Source organism: Buceros rhinoceros, unplaced genomic scaffold (assembly GCF_000710305.1).
Source record: "Buceros rhinoceros silvestris isolate BGI_N320 unplaced genomic scaffold, ASM71030v1 scaffold6674, whole genome shotgun sequence".
Taxonomy (NCBI): Eukaryota; Metazoa; Chordata; class Aves; order Bucerotiformes; family Bucerotidae; genus Buceros; species Buceros rhinoceros.
The window spans coordinates 89650-111705 of record NW_010407572.1 but is presented as its reverse complement, the minus strand read 5'-3'; the positions used below and the strand labels follow the sequence as shown (position 1 = coordinate 111705).

Genomic DNA, 22056 nt, shown 5'->3' with positions numbered 1-22056 from the left:
ATAAAGTAAGCCATAGTTTTCTGAACATTTTGCTCTACATGCTCATTTGATTAATTGTCTTTTTTTCTAGCATGTGCTATTAACAAAGAAAAAAACCTGTAAATGGGATACATGGACTTTTAAAAGGTTGCACATGACAAAGGATGACAAAACCCATGGATTTTTATTAAGTTTACTTTGGCAGTCTTATTCCTAGGGCAGTGAACTTCATGCTTGCTTGCTTATTTACTTATTTGCAGTTGAATCAGTATTTTTAGGATCTCTTTTGTGTATTTATTTGTTTAAAATCTTGAATTCTGGCAATTCAAAATAAAGCATTTTGTCTCCAGTGCTGCCGTTTTAAATGCTGCTGCTGAATTTTAACCACTGCATTAGATTGAAACCTACATGCTGTTAACCACTGAGCCAAAATGAAATCGACCACTGCATTGAAATCAGAGTTGGCAGTTGTATACGGACTTGAAGGAGTTGGTAATAGCAGTGCACCCGCGTTTCTTTTAATGGGGTTTTTATTCTCTGTTTTCAGTTTTAATGGTGCCATTTTGATTTAAAGACTGTTTCTTAATAACGATGCACATTTTTATTGAAATATTTTCAATGTAACTTAAGAAGAAAATAACAATAAAGCCATCTGTTAGGAGTGGTTTCCTCAAACAAAATGTTCTCTTGCATACTCCCATGATAATGCAGTGTGTTTGTTTTATTTATAAAGCAATCTTGCATCAGAAGAGTAAGAAGATTACTTCGTGTTTCGTGAACCTTTATTCGTGGTTAAAAATCGTAAAACGTATTTGCGTTACATAGAGGAAGTTTTGCTAAGGAGACGTTTTCAGCTTCTGAATTTACATTTTGTAACTTTCTTTCGAATCTGCTTCACCAGGCATGTGAAAAATGAGCCTACTTGCATTGTTGACCTCCTAGTCTTCTGAAATTTTTGTTTTTTATTAATAGGACTGGATCCCTCCCAATTCAGAGTCCATCACCATTACCATAAAGATGAGGAGAACGATGCCCTGGTTGGTGGCCTAGCTCAGCTCACTGATGAGGAGAAATATAGGGATTGTGAAAGATTCAAGTTTTGCTGCCTCAAATGTGGAACAGAAAATATTTATGACAATGTCTTTGATGGTTCGGTTAGTTGGTTTTTTTTTTTTTTTTTTTTTTTTTTTTTTTTTTTTTTTTTTTTCTGTTTCATTCTTAATTGACAAGTGAGAAAAATACTTGTAGAGAGAACAGCTTTTCAGATAGCATTCGTATGATGTAGGAGAAGAAACCATATTGTTTGAGTCCTGCTATTTATAGCTTTGGAACAGAAATTTGCTGATAGGATAGTGCTGAAATATTTATCCCATTTTTGCATTTCAGCTGTGTCGTCTAGCAGAACACGTGAGATTATCTGGCTTTATTAATCTGTTTGCCCACAGTTGTGAATGATTGTCACTGTAACTTTTGAAGAAATCCTTATCTTAACACCTTGGTAGCTTCCAGTTCTCTGTTTAATGAAACTTACAGCAACGGCGATTTCTTATCCTAAATCACATTAATTGGAACAAAGTATTTTTGAAACTCGTGTTTGTCTTGCTACATCCCACCTCCCTTCTTGACAGTAAGATTTTTCTGTGTTATCTTTCCTTCTGACTTTGTGTATTGAACATAACAAGTCGCAGGGGTACATTCTTGTGGAGAAGTTCTGCCAAAAAAATGTATCTCTGACCTTGGATCACAACTTGAAATAGGGCCAAGTATTTAACTCTGCAGCAATGTTATGTATGTATTAGTCATTGGCAAATTAGCGAGCTTCAGATTAATGAAAGCCTTGAAACTGAAGGCAAATAAATCTTTTATCTAAATTAAAAGTAATTATTTTAAGTTAATATGGACAAGCAGCAGATGTTGTGCATTTTTTTAAATCAAAATAAAGCAGTCTTTGGAAGTAAGTAAGAGGAAAAGACACACAAATCGAGTGATACTTTGTGAATCCTTGACTTTTGTTCACTACAGCTGTAAATAAGATAGATAATTGCGTGTAGGCTTGACAGCTTGCAGATGGGCTAACTGGAGAGAAATAGATGTCAAACTCCTTAACAAAAAAAAATATATCCCACCTCCCTCCCCTTCCCCCCGCCAAAAAAATAAAACTAACCCTCCACTGAACAACGAAAGAAACCCCTAAACCAAACCAGCACCCTTCCACCTGGAATGATTTCGTGTTGTGGGTGGGAGTTTAGCCAAGATGGTTTTCAAAAGCTACGTCTTACCTTGAAATTAAGTTTTCTAAAGTTGTATAACTGTCCAACCTACCAGGTTGTTCTTACTTTAATAATAATTCTACCAACTTACTTTCAGCTGTTCACGCATCACTTCTAGGTTCTGAAATTTTAATGTCAGGTGTTCAGAAGGTTTTGAAAGTAAAGGGAATGAGATGGTGTAAAACTGTAAGTGCCATTCCTTGCACTTAGAGAAAACGAAAGGTGCTTGTGTCATTCTCATTTGACGGGGTTTGTCTCTGCAGCCCTGTTGGTAATTTCATATTTGGTATCTGTAAGGTTGATTTCAGTGTTCTGATCGCTTGCTTGGGCAGAACTTTGATGTCCCTGATTGATTAAAAAAAAAAAAACCAAACTGTGTTTTCTGAAGGGAGTTGGGAGAGTGTGGTTTTCCATAGATTAATTTTTTTTAATCAACATTGTTTTTTGAATTGTTAACTTCGTAGCAGGTGAAGCAGCATGTTTGTCAAAAGACTTTTCATTGAGAAGAGAATGGGAAAACTGTAGGTTGCCTAAGTCTTTATATGGGTGTGGCCAACTGTGATGGAAGGGAAGAAGGCCTCGATATTAGAGGCCCATTAAGACTATAATTTAAAAAAAATATATATGATGTCTAAACTCCTGTGGTTCTGCTACCATCATCTGTTGTAATCATTCATACTGGTTTTACCCTTCTCGTTTCAGGGGCGATTTATCGAACCCAGCTTACAAAGATGCAGTAAGACTGAATGTGAAGAGCCTCCTCTCAACTATGTGATTCAAATGAACAACAAATTACTGTTGGATATTAGACACCACCTCAGAAAATACTATAATGTAAGTACTAAGAAAATATTCTGCCGTATGAAATGAGTTTCTAAGTGAAGCTGGGTTTTTAGTGACTGTCATGTTACTTTTTTTTTAAATAGTCCAAGGTAACAGAATGCAAATTCAAAACTCAACTTTATGACCAAAAAAAAAAAACCCAAAACTCCACACTGGTATTTGTTTTCTCAGTTCAGTCTCAAGTCAAGACAGTCAGAGGTATTTAAATCTTTGTAACTGTGTCAGCATTATTACAGACGTAGTAGCTCTGTTTTCCAGATTTTTAGATGAAAAAGTTCACACAGTTGGTTATCTTAATGCTTTTGAGAAGTTCCATGAAGCCTATCAAATATGCAAATGCCAGTTCCTCATGTAATTGAAACTTGATTCTCTTTCTCCAACCCAAATTGATGTGTACATTGTGAAAAGGAGAACTGAATGTAGCTCCAAGAATTCTTTGAAGGACAGTAGGAAGGGAAATACTATGAATCTTTCTTTATAATAATTGGGAGGGGGGAAGAGAGGAGAAAGATGGGTAGTTAATTAATTTGATATAATTCCCCTTTTTGGGGGCGGCCAGTGCAAGAAATCCGGAGGTAGTGGTTGACCTCGTACAGCATTGAGGGGAAAAAAAGTGTAATATTTGAAATTCTATCTTCACACTGTCCAAAGTGGTGACTGCTTAGGGGGATAAAAAGCCCCCCCAGCATTATTTTTAAATTACATCAGTATGTTTTACATCTCTAATATGTTGAACGCATCATATTTTGTGAGTTGGCAGAAGCCATTTCGGTCACGTTTTCATAGATCTCATCCTGTTACCTGTGGGCTGGTTGTCCAGCATTTGCTTCAGTACGGTTTTGAGGCACTCATAATGCTTAATATACTAAAAAACATATTGTTTTTGAAAATTTGGCCTGTAAATGAATGGCTTACCCAATTCACAGCGTGTTTTCTTAAGAACTACAAAACATTTTTGCAAACAGCAGCTACAATGCTAGGAACAATCATTATTGTTTAACGCTAAGCATGCATTTTGTGTAACCTTTCTTCTGTATTAGTTGTTACTGCAATTTTAGGTAAGTGTTTTCTAAGCTCTTCTCTGGAGATTAATAATTACTGAATGTGTAAATACTTCTTTTGAAGGTCTTTGCATCAAAAGGAGCACAAAACTTTCTTAGAGTGTTTAAATTCAGGTAGTATTTCACCAGGTAGGGATCGATGGTTCCTTTCTGTTGAAGGTGGATGACTTGGACAGCTGAAGCTACCGACATACAAGATCTCACATTACTTTATTACAAAGTGCAACTGGCTGCAAAATTGTAGTTCAATTGATTCTGCTATTCGTGTTATATTAATTTATACAGTGTGTTATTAAATAACATGCCAAAGCAATACATTTACACAGACTGCTTTTGTATAGAAGTGGCTCTTGATTATCTTGTTTAGATGTAACGTGTGCACATTATGATAGTACCCAACGCCACGTGCTAAGTAATTTCTGGCGTATAAAGTGCTAGAAAACGTGCATAAGACGTGCAATAGCAAACTTGATGACCAAAGGAAGATACATTTAAGTAAAAATTCTTCTTACTGGTAAGAACAATAAGCGGGGTAGTATTTTACTCTGTTTTCCTTTTTTCTTTTTGAAGACCACTCCGTGAACCAAACAGTGAAATGTCTGAATATTGAACATTGCAATTTTTAGGAATTTTATATTGTATTAAAAATCTGTTAAATACGTGGTATATCAAGTAATGAAGTGTTCTTTAAAAGGAATTTATTTGTCCTTGTAAGTAAAAGCTTTATAAACTCGGTTATATTTTTAGTACTGGGAATTTACTTTTAACCTAATTTAACAATATGGTTTAAACAATAAGGTTTAAAACTACTTTTGGACTGCAGAATGCATTCAAATTCTAAAAGTACACGATTATTTTATTGTAAAAATTAATTTCCAAATTGCACAATAATTTTAATTTTAAAAAAGGACTTTCCACAGAGTTGGACAAGTAAACTTTTTGTCCTCTTAGCTCTTAGATGAGAATTGGGTGCTGTGAGTTTTAGTTAGTTCTTTTGATCAATTGCTCTTAGTGACCTTATAACAGCTGGAGTTGAAATTCATCAAATGGGTGTTTGCACTCATATGTGTTTCTGTAAGCTGTTAAAACACACCTGAAAGTAGTACAGCAAAGAAACTTCTGAACAAAACATTTGATGAAACTTTGAGGTGCTTATTTAACAGTCTTCTATTGTGGTTGCACCTGAAAGACGCAGAGGTATCGATTTAAAATAGACAGATATATTGTCTAACTTTGTCAGTCCATTAAGATGTTACTGTTGTTCGTGTGGTGATCAAATAGCACATAATACAAAAACATAAAACGTGAAAATGAATTCACGTTTAAACTAGTGAACTACCTGTTATGAAGACAAAGCTGTGGAGAGCCTTTCAGCCTGATCCACAGCTCACTGAAATTAATAGGCTTACTTTTTCACACAGTGAGCTTTGAATCAGATTTTTTTAACGTGGCTAAGACATTGCATGTTGATTCCTTTAGTCTGTTGAAATGCTGTTGTACGTGGCTGTGTAAATTGGGGGCTGGGGGTGGGGGGGAGTGCCATAAAGTCTAAAAGTGCCTTTTTTGGCACACGAAACTGATAACTAAATAAATACAATGGTGATATACTTCTTTCCTTTAAAAAGATGCAAATCCAAGTGTGCAAACAGAGTTTTGTAAGCCTCCTACGATCCCATTGTTTTTGTAAATTACTCTCTTTATATAAAATTTTCTGTTTCTGCAATAATTTTTTGCCATTAAACATGGAAATGTTTTATATCAGTCTTCTAAAACATACGTACCATTACTTCAGTATTTATGGATTTCGTAGTGCTATTAACAATATCAATTTTAATAATCTTAGTCCTAACTGTAAGTATATCTAAAAAATGACAAGCAAAGATTTTATCTCTTTTCAGAAATGCATTACACTATGAGAGATTGTTCCTGTTGTGTGCTGCTTTTTTTTTTTAATTCTGCTTCAGAAGAGCAAATAGATGAAAAGAGAGAGAAACGCTAGCTAATCTAAATTGGGAAATGAAGAGGGCTTTTTTAAGCATGAAAATTTCATCATCTTGTCAGCTGGCAGAATGCCTGCTGTGTGGATTCACAAAGGCTAAGAATTACACTTTCATGAAATTTTCCTCACTAACTGCCCTGGTTAATTTGAAAGATAACCCACTGTTCGAATTCATTCCTCAATTGGGCGGTGCAGGTTTTATCTTTGATCTGACAAAGCATTTGTGTTAATCGTTTTGGCCCTCTACTAGACACTCTTGGGATTGTGCTTTTACAATAAATGTGTCTGTGATAGCTCTTTAGTCTATTATACTTACAATAGATCCATAGAACTGGTAATTAATTCTGTACTGCTTTGGAAATGGGGAAGAATAGGTGTAGCTCTGTCAAGTGCTGCTGGGAAGTTTGTTTAGCTAGTTCATTTTTGAAGTGTTACCCTCAGCCATCAATGAAACATCCATGCTAGGGAATGGGTGAAAGCTGAAATATGCAGGCATAAATGGAAAAACTGACCAACATCTGTGCATGAGGAGAGCGTCATTTCGTTTATAGTAAGTGGGTCTAATGATAATGATGGAAACTGTTTCGTAATTCCCACTAGAATACTCAAATGCTCATTTGAGCATTTGGTAAATAAGTGTCAACTCTTAGATCACCCTTTAAAAAGCCCTGTAAAAATCAGTATTCACATCCATAAAATGAATCCCATGTCTTCCTCAGCTGCTGAGGTGTTAGTTTTGCCAACTAAAAAGAACTGAATTAAAAATCCCAACATATTGTTACATGCCATTTGAGCTGTAAGAAAATTCATACTGCGCTGGTTGGACTGCGAAGCTATTGTCCTTGAAGCAGCAGTTTTTTAAACTTGTTTTGAAATACTCAGCTGTGGTGTTAGTATATTTATAGGCTAAAACCTGGTTTTAGATGCTCTTTTTATGCCTTCTAGTTAATCGTGTATGGCATCCTTAGATATTTTTCAAAATGCATAAAATGACTGCAAACTTTAAAAGGATATTAGAAAATATTGGGGGTGGGGGAGAAGTCTTGATCCAACCTGTATTGCATTGTTTTTATTTTGCAGTCTTCTGGGCCAGTGTGACCCACAGGCAGAAGTGAGTTTGAATCTATTGAACAGTGCTAAATAACTTTATACTGTTCAGCTGCGAAAATTCAGTGTTCAATAGCCCTCAAAATTTCTCATTTCTTACCTGTGGTGGGGTAGTGTACTGCTTGCACATTAGGTTGCAGTATAAAAGCATGTTGGTACACTTTTCAAGGTCTTTGACTTATTATTTTGTGTATATATATATATATTGCTCTTCTGACTATTGTATATATGTTCTTGGGTTTTGCATTAGTGTTTTGTTCACTTAAAGTTAACAGATTTATAAACAAGATAATATTGTAAGAGGCAATAGGGATTGCGTGGGATATTCACTTAAGGGAACAAAAATGACAGGGCCACTTGTGAACCTGGTATCTCCCACACTTCAGTCAAGTGTATTGCCAACAACCCACCGGTGTACACCACGTGAACAGGTGAACATATGATTGTAGATGATGGTGAGGACTTTTGTAATCATGTTCTCGCAACAGTCACGTATTGAGCGCATTTTTGTTTGGTGGGTGGGTAGGGGTAAGGAGTTTCTTTGACACAAGGGAAAGGCGCTTAGCAGTGGCAGCAGTACAACGTTTGGTTTATTGTTGTGCTAATAGTACTAGAAGTATATGAGCGTGTGATGAAGAGTAGGTAGGGCCAGAACAGAAAAGGAATTGTGACACCAGCTGATGCGGTAGGAACAATAAGATAGCTAGACTGTGCCACCAAATTAACTTCAGTGATTATTTTGAGTCATTCCAGTTTGTATGGAAATGAGTTTCTGAGTCTTTTCCAAGTTCGAACTTGTATCACTGTCATCTTGGTTTATACATACAGAAAGTGAGACGTTTATTTTTAGTACCGAAAGCTTCCAAGTCAAGGCAGAGTGAAAAGCAATTGGAGTGAAAGATAAAAGATTAATGTGATTCCATTCACAGTTTACTGGGGACCTGAGAGAGGGAAGGGAGGCTGCCACCAGGTTATCGAGAGTTTTTCTCTTGCTATCCACAGTAGCATTTGCTCATTCTTGATCAAAGTTGACAGATTGGTAGCATTTGGATCCATGTTTTGGTTAACCAAGAGGAAATTAGAAAAATCTTGATTGAGCACAGCAGTCAGTATTCTACCGTATGAAAGCATTATACATCCGGCTTTCTGATATAACTTATGTTTATTGAATAATAAAAGGCAACCTTTTGGTCACTGTGTGTAGTGTGTTTGGGGGATGAGTAAGCAGTTATTTGTCGCAGCACTCATAGCATCTATTAACTGGAATTGATTCTCTATTACTGCACCTTCTCCATGATCTGCCCTGTAAAGGAATTGTTTGTTTTAGACTTACAGCATCAATATGATTTTTAGTGAAGTGTTTCAAAGTAACAATCGATACGTCTTTACAAAGAGTTTAACTCTCTTCATTGGATTTTACTAGCCATGATGGACATGCATCCATCTCACTGATGGCTGAGCGCGACTCTCTGCCCTCCCTATTTTAGCCACTGAGAATGAGTGAACATAAGGAAAGGAACGGAATCTGTTTTATTGGTGATTCTTCCTCGTGCTTAGTCCACAGTCTGTTACCTTGCCAGGGAAGACTTAATGACACTGAATAGCTCCCTCAGCTTTTTGCAGAAGAGGCTCCCCAGGCTGGCCACTGCATGGAGCAGGTTCTAAGAAATGGGAACTGCTTCAACAGAGTAAAACTAACTTTGTAATTTCCTCTGTAGGTAGAATACAGGAATGTGAGAGCATATTATCACAAGAATTTGTCTTCTTAGGCTTATAAATGGCAGTATCGTGAAGATCATGTTAGAGGAAGTGTGCCCAGAGGTAAATATGGCTATGGTTATGATTGCCACCAAGTGTGTAATGTTCACCTAGGTGATTGAACCACTCATCTAATAACAAGATGTTGCTGTCTTCAGAGGATTATGGAAAGCACTGTCTTTGAAGGTACTCTGTTGGAACTGATCTGTTACCCCAGTCAAAACAGTGATGAATTTTGGCAACACTTGGAGAGCGTGTTTGCGCTGCAGTACAGAGATATGGTTGCAGCTCTGTGCATCTGATCTAGCTTTAAACTGACTACAAATTATGTAGCTTTGGTGTACCAGTAGCAGTATTTGTTACGAGATTCTGTAGCCAAGAATTTAAAACCGTGGGCACATCTGCAGCCTGTGGAGTGGCCTGCCACAGCTGCATTACTAATCGTGCCTGAGCAAGCCATGTTGAGAGTGAGCAAGCAAATGTGCTCTCCTTTGGATACCTTGGATTGACAGAAGTGCTGTGGACACTGTATAGCTTCGTATGATTTGGTTCTTCTATTTTAATAACAAATCGTGAATCACAAGAGGATTTATGACAAATCACTGGTTTGTTTCCTCTTTTTACAGTTGTTTTAGAGAGCCATTTTAAACCTGTTTAGGTTTTTGTTATGCTCAATTTAAATTTTTGATGGAAAAGGATCCCACTAGCCTATAATTGAAGACATTACAAGAAGCAGAAGTCTAGATAAACTAATTAAGGCTTAAAGTGAGTTTTTAAACCACCAGTTTTCATGGAATTTTGCTACATTTACCACTTGGTACTACAATAACTTGGAACAACAAATTGAAATATCAAACAAGATTAAGTGTGTATTATGCTACAGAAACTTTTAATAGAAAATACATTACATCCAGCTTGCTAGGAGATGACACAAGTAAACAAGATCTGCTGGCCTGGAATGTTTGATGCTGGTTGATGTATTTATAGTGAGCAATGTTTACAGTGCTCAAGCACTTTGCATCCCTCAGGAGAGGCACAATTAAAATCTGCAGCTGAAGAGACCACATTTTCACTGGACACGGTTCTTTACAGAAGGACAAGTTTGACATTCCTGACCTAAAAATGATGCAGTTAACAGAAATGTTTTCTTAGAAGTCACTAATAATACAGAAATCCACGGCCTAATTCTGGTTTTAGAAAGTGAAAATTACTGCTTAAAGCCTTTTTTGAAAAAACTAAAGAGGGCCCATTTGTGGTAATTCAAAGTTGAATGGACCTATACAAGAACAAAGTGTGGAATGTCTTATAATTGTTAGAAATCTGAAGTTACCTATCCTAAAGTTTCATAGTCTTTATTATGAACCTGCCTTTAGCTTTAAATGAAAGCTTAAAATAAATTTTATAGTGTTTGGGAAACTAAAAATATTTTTGATGCAGTTACCTACTTTTGTAAACATTGTTGTTTGATGGTGTCTTTCGAAGTCCACATTCCTGAAGATTACTGAGTAAAAAAATCATGGGGGTTGGGAGACATCAGAGGATGTACAGAAAAAACTTCATCTGTGTTTTCCTCGGCATGCTTTTCCTTGGCATAGTGTGAATGGGTCATGCACGTGTCTATTTTTTCCTACGCTTAGATGTTAAACAAATTATTTCCATTTTCTGGTTTAAAGCTGTTAAAATTGTCAAAAAATATTTCCAGTAACATTCAGTCACTGCTCTATTTCTTGGTAAAATACTCTTAGAAAAATTAAATAAGGTGTTCCTCAACAGAATTGATTCCAGTTTTCAAAATCTGATTGCATAGAAGCTTTTGTAGATAGAAGGCAATTTCAAAAATTTGTATTCAACTTTATTTAAACAACTGTTTGGTTCTCTATGCTATTTAGTATTTGGGGCAGCAAGAAAAAATGGATGAATGCGTAAGCATTCGAGGATCAAACAGATCAAATGGGTAGTTCAAACCGTTCAGTTTGGTTCCTGGAAGTAAGTTATATACGTGGAAAAAAACCTGAGAGCAGTGAGTCTGGGTAGCCCTGTTTGGGTAAACTCCCCTGCCTTTGTGTCTTCGTTCATGTGCTTAGGGATGGGAAAAGCAACCCACTAGCTGAGTGAGACTTCTAGGAACTTACTATTTTTCTTTTGCAATGGCCAAAAGAAGTCTAAGCAGACCAGAGATAGCACAACAAGTTGTCTGTAAGATTTCCTATATCCTAGGAAACACCAGAGTCATTTCTAGCAGCGTGTGCTGTGTTAATTTGTTGCTCTTCTTGACTCCTGAAATCTGTATTTCTGCAGGTTTGTTTAAGAGAAACAGGTTGAAGAGCCAGTGAGGTTTTAGATCGTCTGAGAGTAAAAAGAGGTGTTACTTCTTTTTAAGTGAGAATGTTCCCATCTGCAGAAAGAAATGACAAAAGAGCAGTACGTTAGTCATGGCTTCATAAAAGGCTTTTGTGGTTGCTTTGCTGTGTCTTGTTCAGAAGTCAAGGTCTTTTAAGCGCTACACGGTCTCTGTTTTCTACAGAGTTCCAGTATTTCCTTTAGTGGCTATATGCAAGTGGATTTCTTTTATTTCTAATAGCCAGGCGTTAAGAAAATGACTGCTTTGTATGCATCCTTTGGGAGTTAGTATGATTTGAGTCTGGGATCTTATTCCGATATGTAATCAGTAAAGCTCTACTGTGGCCCGTATGTACTATCCTGTGCGTAGGTTTCTGTGAAGAGTCATCGAAGCTTAGCAGTTGAGTTGGTTAGATTTGTCTTCAGGTTATATTTCATAATATGACATCTATTGATGTACTTTACTCCTACTTTTTACTGAATTTTTATTTATCTGTTATTTTTATTCATACGAAAATGGGGGGGGGTTGTACTGTTTTTTTGTTTGTTTGTTTGTTTTTTCAAATTGAGCCTGGTGAATTGGCAACTCTGCCTGTTAGTCCTGTGCATTCTGTGACGGCATACTGGTTTTAGCATCTTTACTGCTAAAGGTGAACCTCCCCTCCATGTTTCCATGCCATGCTGAAGATGGTCTCTTCAGTCTGTCCACAGCTGCAGTATCCTGTAACGGGGCGGGGGGAAACAAGTTGTGTAGTCCTGCTAAAACTGTTGCAGTGCATAATGACAGTCTTCTTTACTTTCTTTCATCTGAATTGTTTCAGCTATCCAAGCATCTTTAGGTAGATTCTGTTAGGCTTTGAATTCACAAATATACAGGAGAAACATTTCTGAGGTTTTTCAAAGGTGTACCAGCTTTCTACGTGAAAGGCAAGGCTCTGCAGAATTTGACAAGTAGATGTTTTCCTTTTATGCTGAACAAAATCATTATCTTTGTAACTGGCATCTGCAAGAGTGGCATCAAAAATCCACGACTCTCAGTAAAGATCTCCAGATAGTAACGTTTATGCAGTGACTGAACTTGTTCCATCTAAAAAGAAAAATCTCAATTTCAGAATTGTGGAAGATACTCCAAATGTCTTGCATCTTTATCTTTAGCTTCCTGTGGAACAGAGTAAACAAAATGTTGATGTTTGGAGGTTGGTTTGGCTTTTATATTGGACCAGAAAGCAGTGCTTCTTCTAGTCTTCACTTTTCCCTTTCAGTATTGGTGGCTGCAGTTCCAAAGTGGAAAACAAAGTGTGAACTCCCCGATAGATTTCTTTAATACACTTGCTTGACAACAATCTCATCCCAGAGATTTATTTCATTGGCATTTTTCTTCTCTTCTTTCTTCTTTTATCACTTGTCACAGCCTGTCTTTGAAGATTATAGACATGCACATGTTGGAGAGCATTTTTGTTAATAATACACTTTTCTTTCCTAATGAAAATATGGTCAGCATAGCAATATCCTTCCTTTCAGCCTCACTTGATTTCTGTAGGAATTTTCTGTATTAATGCCTTCAGTTTGGATTATGCGTATTTTTAATGTCTTTTTTAAGATGTTTGCATTAGCAACACTTCACATTCATGGCAGAGTGCAGAAATTATTTAGCATTGTGCATATTTTACAGTTGGTGTGTCTTAATTATTGTTTAAATTTTTAGAAGTTACTGGATTTTGAAAAATTATCCGAGAGGGCAAAATAGGAGGTGGAGTCAAGTGGAAGTGTAGCCTCATCAGCTCTGCAGTGAGCCCCGATTCCTTTGAGTGCAAGGCAACCCAGCTGTGAGGATTGCTGGCCACACTCTCATCAGAGAGAGAAGAGGGGAGGGCTGGGGGGAGAGAGAGAAGATTAGCAAAACAAAATTCCTTTCTATCAATCTTATCTTTACACAAATTCAGACTTCTGAGTTCCCATACGTGAGAGTGTAACTTAATTTCCAAATTACATGATGAAAGCACATCTGTCCCAAAATTAATACCTCTTGAGAGTATCATAATTGTATATACTGAAAATAATTAGTATCTGTAATTTGCAAGTCATAAATGTCTAATTTTTAGCGAAGTTGTTTGTTTCCATTTAAGACAAATTCTCAATTTAATATCTGAAGCAACATTCAACTATACTACAAAGGGGCCAGAATTGTTTAAGAACAGAGAAATCCCTCACCCCCCAAAATGCAAACACACAAAATGGCACATGTCAAATTCTGTTGTAGAATACGGCATTAGATTTCTGCAAGAACTTTGTAATTACTGTAGTGATTTTTATTGGATAATACGTATTTTTTTCTCATACTGAGGCAAGTCACGCTGGATGATCTTGCAACAGAACTATCAAATACCAAGTTACCCATTGACAACCTGTCAAGTGCAAAGATTGAATGTAGAATTTGCATTTGATAGGATTTATCTTTTTATATGTGTGTGCATGTGTGTATATATGTCTATGAATAATGGCATTAATACAGCTATTTACAAAATATTCTATTGTATTCCAGTAGTTCATGCAGTGTTGATGATGCTTTTTCACACTATTCCTTATAGTGGTTTTTATAGGTGGTTTTTATGCTTGTGAAAGAAGCAATTAAACAAATTCCCCCTCTCTCCCACTGCTTTCTACCCCTCTTTTTTTTTTTCTGTGATAGAAGATCGGCATTTGTACTGCTTTGTTCCTTTAATGGGGCATCTTTTGGGGATCACATTGTTAGGGTTTGTTCATTTTTTTAAACTCAATCAGTGAAGTAGCAATAACAGAGTAAGGTGAATTGTGATGTGGTCCTTGAGAGAGTTTCCTAGCTGACTAATCATTCAAGTAGTTTTAGGTTTAAACACCCCTGCTCCCTCCCCAACCCCTTAAGTAAAAGAGACTGAAATACCTTGTAGGGAATTAATAAATAAAATTCTGTATGATCTGACTTGTCTTTGGAGACTTCTCAACATAAGTGAGTCAGGCATTTCAAGGATTTAGAATTAACAAAATAAGGCTATATTATTGGCCAAGAAATGGTGAGGGATTACGCCAAAGCTCTATTTTCGGTGTTCTTTGCTGAGTTTATTTCTGAAGGGCCTCATGAGGCTAGTGGCAAGATGCCGTTTAGAAATCAGGTGTCATACAGAAAAAACACTTGAGTAGCAAATACCTATTTGAGGACCATCCGAGATTGTAGTGAAAATAAGGAAAATAATGTAGGAGTGATTCCAAGTTTTTGTAATGAGAAGGGCATTTAGTTTCTATGTAAACTGGAGCCTTTCTAGAGGCAGATCTGTGCATGAGAAGCCAGCATCATAACCAAGACTTAGACTTTCATATTGATGGAGTCTGTGTGCTTACAGGCCATCCTTTCTCCAGATACAAGGCATCTAGACAGGTCTTTTTCCCTCCTCTCCACTCTCATCTTACTTGCAGGTAAGTCTTTAGCTATGTATTTTTCCCCTTTCTTTTTATCCTCTAGTGGTAAGATGTTGAACTGTCTGGAACGGATGAAGCCTGATATGATGCTAGGAGGCTGCTAATAATTCGGTTGCAGTAGGAAAGACCTTCACAGTCAAAAACAGAGGCAGCATGATGCCCTTAAAATAAATAGGTTAGTGAAACAAAATGCAAGATGTTCTTCTCCCCATGTCTGAGGTAGTTTCTTCAGATTGATTCTTCTAGCAGTCTTCATTAGTTGCTCTTAGGATATTCCAACTGTTTCTGAATAGCAATATAGGAGTTTTGCTTTTTACGTTTCTTAAGTGATTTGGAACTCTTGGGGCACCCTTCAACTTTGGAACTGGTGTGTTGGAGCATTGTCCTGCTTAGAGCAGGTGATGGAGTAGATGTTTGCAAAATGCCATTTCTTGTTGGTCAAAACCATAAACTTGGAAGTGTGCCCCCTGTTTTGGACTCTTTTCAAGGACTATCTGAGGACAAAAACTGAGGAACAAGAAGTCTGCCAGTGTACCAAACACTGCAAGAGTCTAGTCTACAACACTGCAAGAGTCTGGTTTACATGCTGGAAGTATTAAGGCTAAGTAGCCATCCTTCTTTAGACAGTTTCTGTAACTTCTGGTGTTTACAAAATTCAGATGATGGCATGTGAGATAATTTCAGTTGCTGGTATTGTCTTCAGTGATCTCCACCAGTGGTCTGAATGAAAATAGCTACCATCTGGAATAATCCATACCCTAAAATAATGAGTATTTCAGACAACGTCCTTCCTCCCCAGAGAAAACAAAGTCCTTACCATGAGCTTCCACTCACATGTCTGGAATGGACGCAAAACTGGCCCTGCATGAGTGTTTCCTTGTTTGACTTGCAAAGAAGTTGACATTCAGTACTGACGGAGCAGAGAAACTTTCTGGGCACCACAATATTAAGACTGAAACAAATAGTAGAGATTTATTTTCTCCTGGTACTGAGCTTTTTCAGCTTCTGCTGAGGTTGTCCCTACCGAAAGGACACCAAACACTAAAATGTACTCAATGAGAGACAGTTGGAAGAGGAATAGAATTGTTCCAGCAGCACGAAATTTTGGGGGAAGAGATGACAGTGCTGGTTTGGGACTAATCTCTTCACTTCAAGTGAAGAAACGAGGACCAGCAAGAAGTGTCCACTCCTCCGCTCCCTTGGCAGTGCAGTGGGCAAATGAGCCTGGGAACTCTGGAAGATGACTTTTTTATTTCATCTTGTTGCTTTAGCTGAACATTAAATTCTTTCAGTTACATCAGGATAGAGGTTAAAACCTGAGTTTAAAATATTAAGATTTGTATTAAGATTTCCTGATTTAGGAAAGAGAGGAGGGTTGGTATCCTTTTCTCCCCTTCTCACTTGAGGCTTATGGCAGGGGAAAAATGAAAATCCTTAAATTGAGTTAATCACTCCATTGCAGGTTGTTTTGTCACAGAAAACTGAGTCCACGGGTAACTGGCCAGTTGTTTGGGAGGGGGAAAAAAATGTGCCTGCCACCAGAGAAGCTATTAGACTATCTTTGAGTGGTTTACTATTACTTTTGTGTTCATTACTTTGAAAATACTTTAGATACTTTGTTTTCAGGTCTTGAAAGGGTTGCCACAGTGGTAACGTAACTTCGGGGTGTATATCTATTTAAAAAAAGATTATGCTCTTGCTGCTGCTTTATTATTTTAAAGATTTGATTTTTGCTACAAAAAGAACAAAAATCTGCTGTGAGCTGTGGATTCATAGGAGGAAATAAATGCCTTTTTCTGACACGTTGGTTGCATGGGTTAGAAAGGAGCTGGCCAAAGACTCCTTTTAGATAACAAGCTGTTAAGAGATGTGGAAGTGTTACACATTTAATGAGTATGTCTGACTTGACTTTTTTGACAAAAGTCAATTTCTTCAAAAGAAGCCTGTAAAATATTTGTCATTGGACAAGTCTGCCGCCTTTGAGATACCAGCATGCGCACACACACGAGTAAACAAATTCCTGTTCTCCCCATTCTGTTCTGTGTTGTTGCTTTCCAGCTAACTGCTCAGCAGACATCCTCCATACCGTTCCCTTTCCAGAGGTGTGTTACTCACAGTAGCTGCCATCCCCACACGCTTCTTTTTTTCCTGGGTGCAAAATGATATGTACTGAACAGCCTAATGATCAACCTTATTCTCAAACATTTAAGCATATCTAATAATAGTATTTCATTATTATGGCTAAGGCTTAAAGATAGAATTTTAAGACTTTTTTTCTGAACAAGAAAGTAGAAAGATAATTCTTCCAGCTGCTCAGAAAGTTAGGAAGTTACCGGAAAGTAGTTAAATGGGAGAAGAATCTTCCCTTTTTTCCAGAATGCAAGACGCCTACTTCAGTGAATTTATGCTTAATACTAAAATGTAAGCTTTTATAGGATGTATTTCTTAGTGAAGAATTACCGTGTTTCTTTTTAGTTGTTTTTATTTAACCCAGCAACCATGTGTTTTAGGGTAAAATTGTATTAAAGTTACGAGGTTATGAAAGCTCTGCTGCTTCTTCAGAGAACCTTCGGGCCATCCTTGGATACTTAATTGCTTTTACATCTTTTGCAAGAGAAAGACAAGAATGTGCTTTCCTTGAACTTAACAGTTTGGGCAATTTTCTATAATCCAGTAAATACAAATTGTACCCTGATTATCCATCTATGTCTGTCAAACAAATTTTAATGGATGAATGAATGAGTCAAATTGTATGCATAGAAGTATACAAATATGCAAAATATGGGTCTAATTACAAGGCTGCTAAATTTACGCAAGGTCAGGTAAACAAGGCACTGTGTAATGATTATTAATTGTTAATAATGCCTTTGGCAAAACACATTTCTGCTCTGAACACCCAACATTTTTTGCCTTTTTAGTTATATGAAACAGCCAAATTGATTGGCTATTAGAAAAAACAAAAGACATTCTTTTCTCCCATGTTTTACCTCACCTCCATAATTGCTTACTAATTATTTTTGAGTAGTGGGAAGGATAGTGGTCTGAAAAATAAAATAGAAGTACATTCAGCAGTTATGTATTAAAATTCCACAGTAAAAATTGAATAAATTTGTTCACATTCATTAATTAGAGTAAATGAGTAAATTCATTAACAGCTAGTAGTACTAGGAGCGTAGAAGCTGCCACTATCTGTTGTCCGATATGAAGAAGAAGAGACATTCTTTCTATTTCATAGTTATCCTTTGAAACTGATTTTAGGTTTTTTAACCTTAATTGTGTTGTCCATTCCTTCACCCTCATCCACATATCTTTTAAACTTGCCTGTCACTCTTCTCTTGTCTGTTTTGGTCCACTCTAAATGTTTGTCGTGTGGCTGTAAGACAGGAATTTGCTGGAAAGGAGATAAACAAGACTAAAATGGGAAATAAGAGGTTCCATTGTTAAATGAGATTAAACATGCAAATACAAATCCACTTTCTTTGCTAGATACATATATTTCTATATTGGTTTGTAGAGTTGTATGAACAAGCAGTTAATTTGGACAGGAACAATGAGGGAGGTTGCAGGTAGAAAAACCTATCTGTAAACATTTCATAGTTTTGCCTGAAATGTTTCTCTGCTTTTGCAAGTATAGTCGTCTCCTGTTGCAGCCGTGCAGCAGCCCTAATTTTCTTTTAGTGGTACTGCTTGCTTTCTGTAGAATCATAAAGGTCTCTTCCAGCCAGATGATTCTTAAGATTGAGTCCAGCTGTTCACCCTGCACCTCACCATGTCTCTCGCACCACATCTACACGTCTTTTAAACACTTTCCAGAGTTTTAAACACTTCCACCACCTCCCTGGGCAGCCTGTTCCAATGCTTCACAACCGGCTGTGTAAAGAAGTTCTGCCAGATATCTAACCTAGAACTCCCCTGCTGCAACTTAAGGCCATTTCCTCTTGTCCTGTCACTTGTTATGTGGGAGAAGAGACCAACCCCACCTTCCTACAATCTCCTTTCAGGTAGTTGTAGAGAGCAATAAGGTCTCCACTCAGCCTCCTTTTCTCCAGGCCGAACAATCACAAAATAATGCATCTTGAAGACGAAACAAGTTTAAACATCAAATACTTGAGTTTGGTTTAAATATTGAGAAAAATGTTCGGTCTTTTATGCTTGTTAGGACGTTGCACACCACAAACATGGACTGATTAACCTATGAACAAGGGAGTTTTATTAAGGAATTTGCCCAGAGTAATATCTGACATTAGCTGGATGCTTCATGATCCGAGGAACTCCTTCAAAGAACAATGTTTTTCAACAAAACTTTTTGTAGGAGATGCAAGTTCCTAGTTAGTGACTGACTTTTCTGATAAAACTTTTAATCTTCACCTGTATAACTGCACAAATCTGCTGCAGATAGAGCTTCTGCATGGCGCTTTGTGGCAGGAAATTTGAAAGTCTGTATGATAGTGTTTAAAACATTTTTGGTTTTCATTGCTGTGGTTTTGTCATCTTTCCAGATTCACTGAAATTCTCTTTGAAGTGCAATGAAAGGTAAACAAAACAAGTTTATCTTCTGTACTTCACTGTCTGCTTACATTTCTAGGCTTTCTTTTGTCAACTCCTGTTTTCATTGACTGTCTTTTGCACTCCTTTTGTTCCACTTTTGCCGTGCTAGTGGTGGCAAAACTAAATATCAGCAGACACAGATGTTCACTGATACGAACTGTGGTCTTGATGGGTACACAAGGCTATAGCTATTTATCAAAATTGTTTGAATCTTCTGTGTTTCTCAACATTCAAGCATAGAATTGCTTTATGTAGATGGTTTTTAGCACTGCAGATGATCAAGCTTACGGTAGTTACTGTATCAAACACATATCAACCTCTATTAATGCTCAGAATTTGTTATAAAAATCTTTCAGTTAGTTCAAAATTTTATCTTTTTTGTGATACACATGTATTTTGTAACATGCTTGTGGTCCCTCTCAGGCTGCTCTTCTTTATTTTCAAATGTTAGTAGTGAGAGACGTTATTACTTCACTGTATCTGGTATGTTTATAACCACTGAAAAATGTATTGTATCAAACTTGGTATTTATAGAGCTGGTTTTGTTGTTCTTTGCATTGGTTTCTTCTATCTGTTTTTAGTCTCGTGCCCACGATTGTAGGCTGCATTTCAAGCGAGGCCTCTCTACTGCCTTCATACAGAGAAATGATTACTTTTAGTCCTTTGTTCAGCTTTTTTCTCTCTCTGCTTCTTTCTTCTCATTCACTTTTCTTTTTGATTAGTGTATTATTTTAGCATAATTTTTGCCTTTCAGCGTCAGTCTCTCACTGTGAGCTAACGTTTGTCATTCTTACATCTCTCCTCCTTCCCTCCCTCCATCCCTCCCTGCCCAATATGGCCGATATTATCCATGCTGGTTTTTATATTTATGCTCTTTCAGAACTTTGTCTATTGCATTTCTGAATCTTTCCTATTTTCCACTCTCCTAAGAACTTCTTCCAATTTGTATGTAACTGTCACCTAAACAGTTTCTGCTGTTGATTGTTTTGGCTCGGAGCAGAGAGCCTGGGTGGTAAACAGCCTTATAAGCTTAGCAGAGGCTTAACTTTTCTATCTTCCTACACAAGGAGCTCTCAATTCTGATATGAATTATTTGTCTTTTCTCCTACGTCAGTGTTAAAGTAGGTCTGGATTCTTGCTGGCAAATTGAGTGTGTTTGGGTCAAGCTGACCTCCACTTAAGATCCTAGAAGTTTTGTCGTTTTGGATTTTTGCAGGCATCCAGTTCTTACTTTTATAATATTCCTCTTTTATAGTGTGAAACTAATACCAGTAGGTAGACTCTCATTTCGCTTAAGTTTTGTTACTTTTTGTCAATTATTTAAAAGGTTGCGCTTTTCACTGTTAAAAATGCCTGTGAATGTTCACATACCCCGAAGACCATTTGATAATTCAGAGTTATTCTTTATTTTACAACTGAGGTACTATGAACAAAAGAAAGCATGACTGCGTAATTTGATCCCTTGACCAGGCTTTTTTTTTCTGCTACTGGTTGGATTTTGTGGTTTGAGTAGATTTTTTTTTTTTTTTACTTATTTCAGTAAAGTAATACATTGTTACTCATATATTTCTACTTTATTTTATTCCTCTTCAACTTTTATGCATATTGATAAGTCCAGTCTGTTTTGCAAACACTTGCTAATGCTATAATACGTTTTCCCATATCTCCCTTCTCAAATTTTTCCCATTATTGATTGAAGATTCAATTGAGAAATGTGTTTAGAACCCTGCTTTCTGTAGTAATCATAGAAGTCAGTGGGAAGACAAGAAAATTGTATTGAAAGAAATTGTGTGCGTGTGTGTTTTGTGTTTCAGCATAGATTATCTCTGCCAAAATAATAGCTGTCATTTTGTTCTTGTTATATTAGTGGCCTGTAGCTTACTACTACCCCTTTTGCCTTGCTTTTGTCCATTCGTCTGTCTGTGAGGAGAAAAAAAATTTTGTGAAGGGCCGTAATTTGGGGGCTTTATTATGCTAATAAAATCAATATTTTGTTACCTATTTAAATTAAATATTCCAAGATGGTGACCCCACTCTACCCTAGTATCAAAGCTGGAGGCCTTAACATTCAGTGACTTTGAAACTTGAGTTCTGTTTAGAATTTCATGTCATGCTTGTCGCAGGAGAGAAAGATGGAAAATGTATACGCTGAGCCTATAGGACTTCCTGCAGTGCTTATTAATCCTTTATGGATCATTTGAAATGTTTCTAGTTTATTTAAGCTTTGCTGCTTGTATCAGATTGTTCCTGCAAAAAAAAGGAAAAAGTGATCATGCTTTGAATTTTTAAAAATGATCTCACTTTCAAGCAAAAGCACTTTTCTGCTCCATTAGAGTTGAATTTGCCAAACTCTTACATCGCATTAACACAAGCTTTACTGGATAGATAAACGTGTTGTTCAAAGACTGACTAGAACTTTACCAAACTGCATATTAAGATTTTGTCATCCTGCAGTTTTCATCTTGAATATTCTCTTCATGCAAATAAAGGGGAGAGACAAAATAATTTCATTAAGAAACTGTGCCGCACGGTTTTAATATCTTAAAACAGGAAAGAAAATAGGAATATCAATAGTTCAGTGCAAGACTAGAGAGTCTGGTCCAACTCCTAAGTCTGCGGTCTTGCTTTTGTGAAGAAGCATTCGCAGTTTATATACATGGTTGGGGCTCTGCTTTTCGTGTTTTCCTGCTGTTTTTAA

At 36.8% G+C, this 22056-nt stretch overlaps 1 protein-coding gene across 1 annotated transcript in view; it reads left to right on the top strand.

The window, feature by feature from the left end:
* Positions 1 to 410: 410 nt before the first annotated feature.
* LOC104492015 (DNA polymerase alpha catalytic subunit-like) overlaps positions 411 to 22056 on the top strand; it is a gene marked incomplete at its 3' end in the record, with an annotated part of 107586 nt that continues 85940 nt past the window's right edge. The window contains exons 1-3 of the mRNA XM_010134515.1: positions 411 to 471; positions 952 to 1133; positions 2952 to 3083. Coding sequence (XP_010132817.1) covers positions 411 to 471; positions 952 to 1133; positions 2952 to 3083 — 375 coding nt within the window. The remainder of the gene's footprint in view (positions 472 to 951; positions 1134 to 2951; positions 3084 to 22056) is intronic.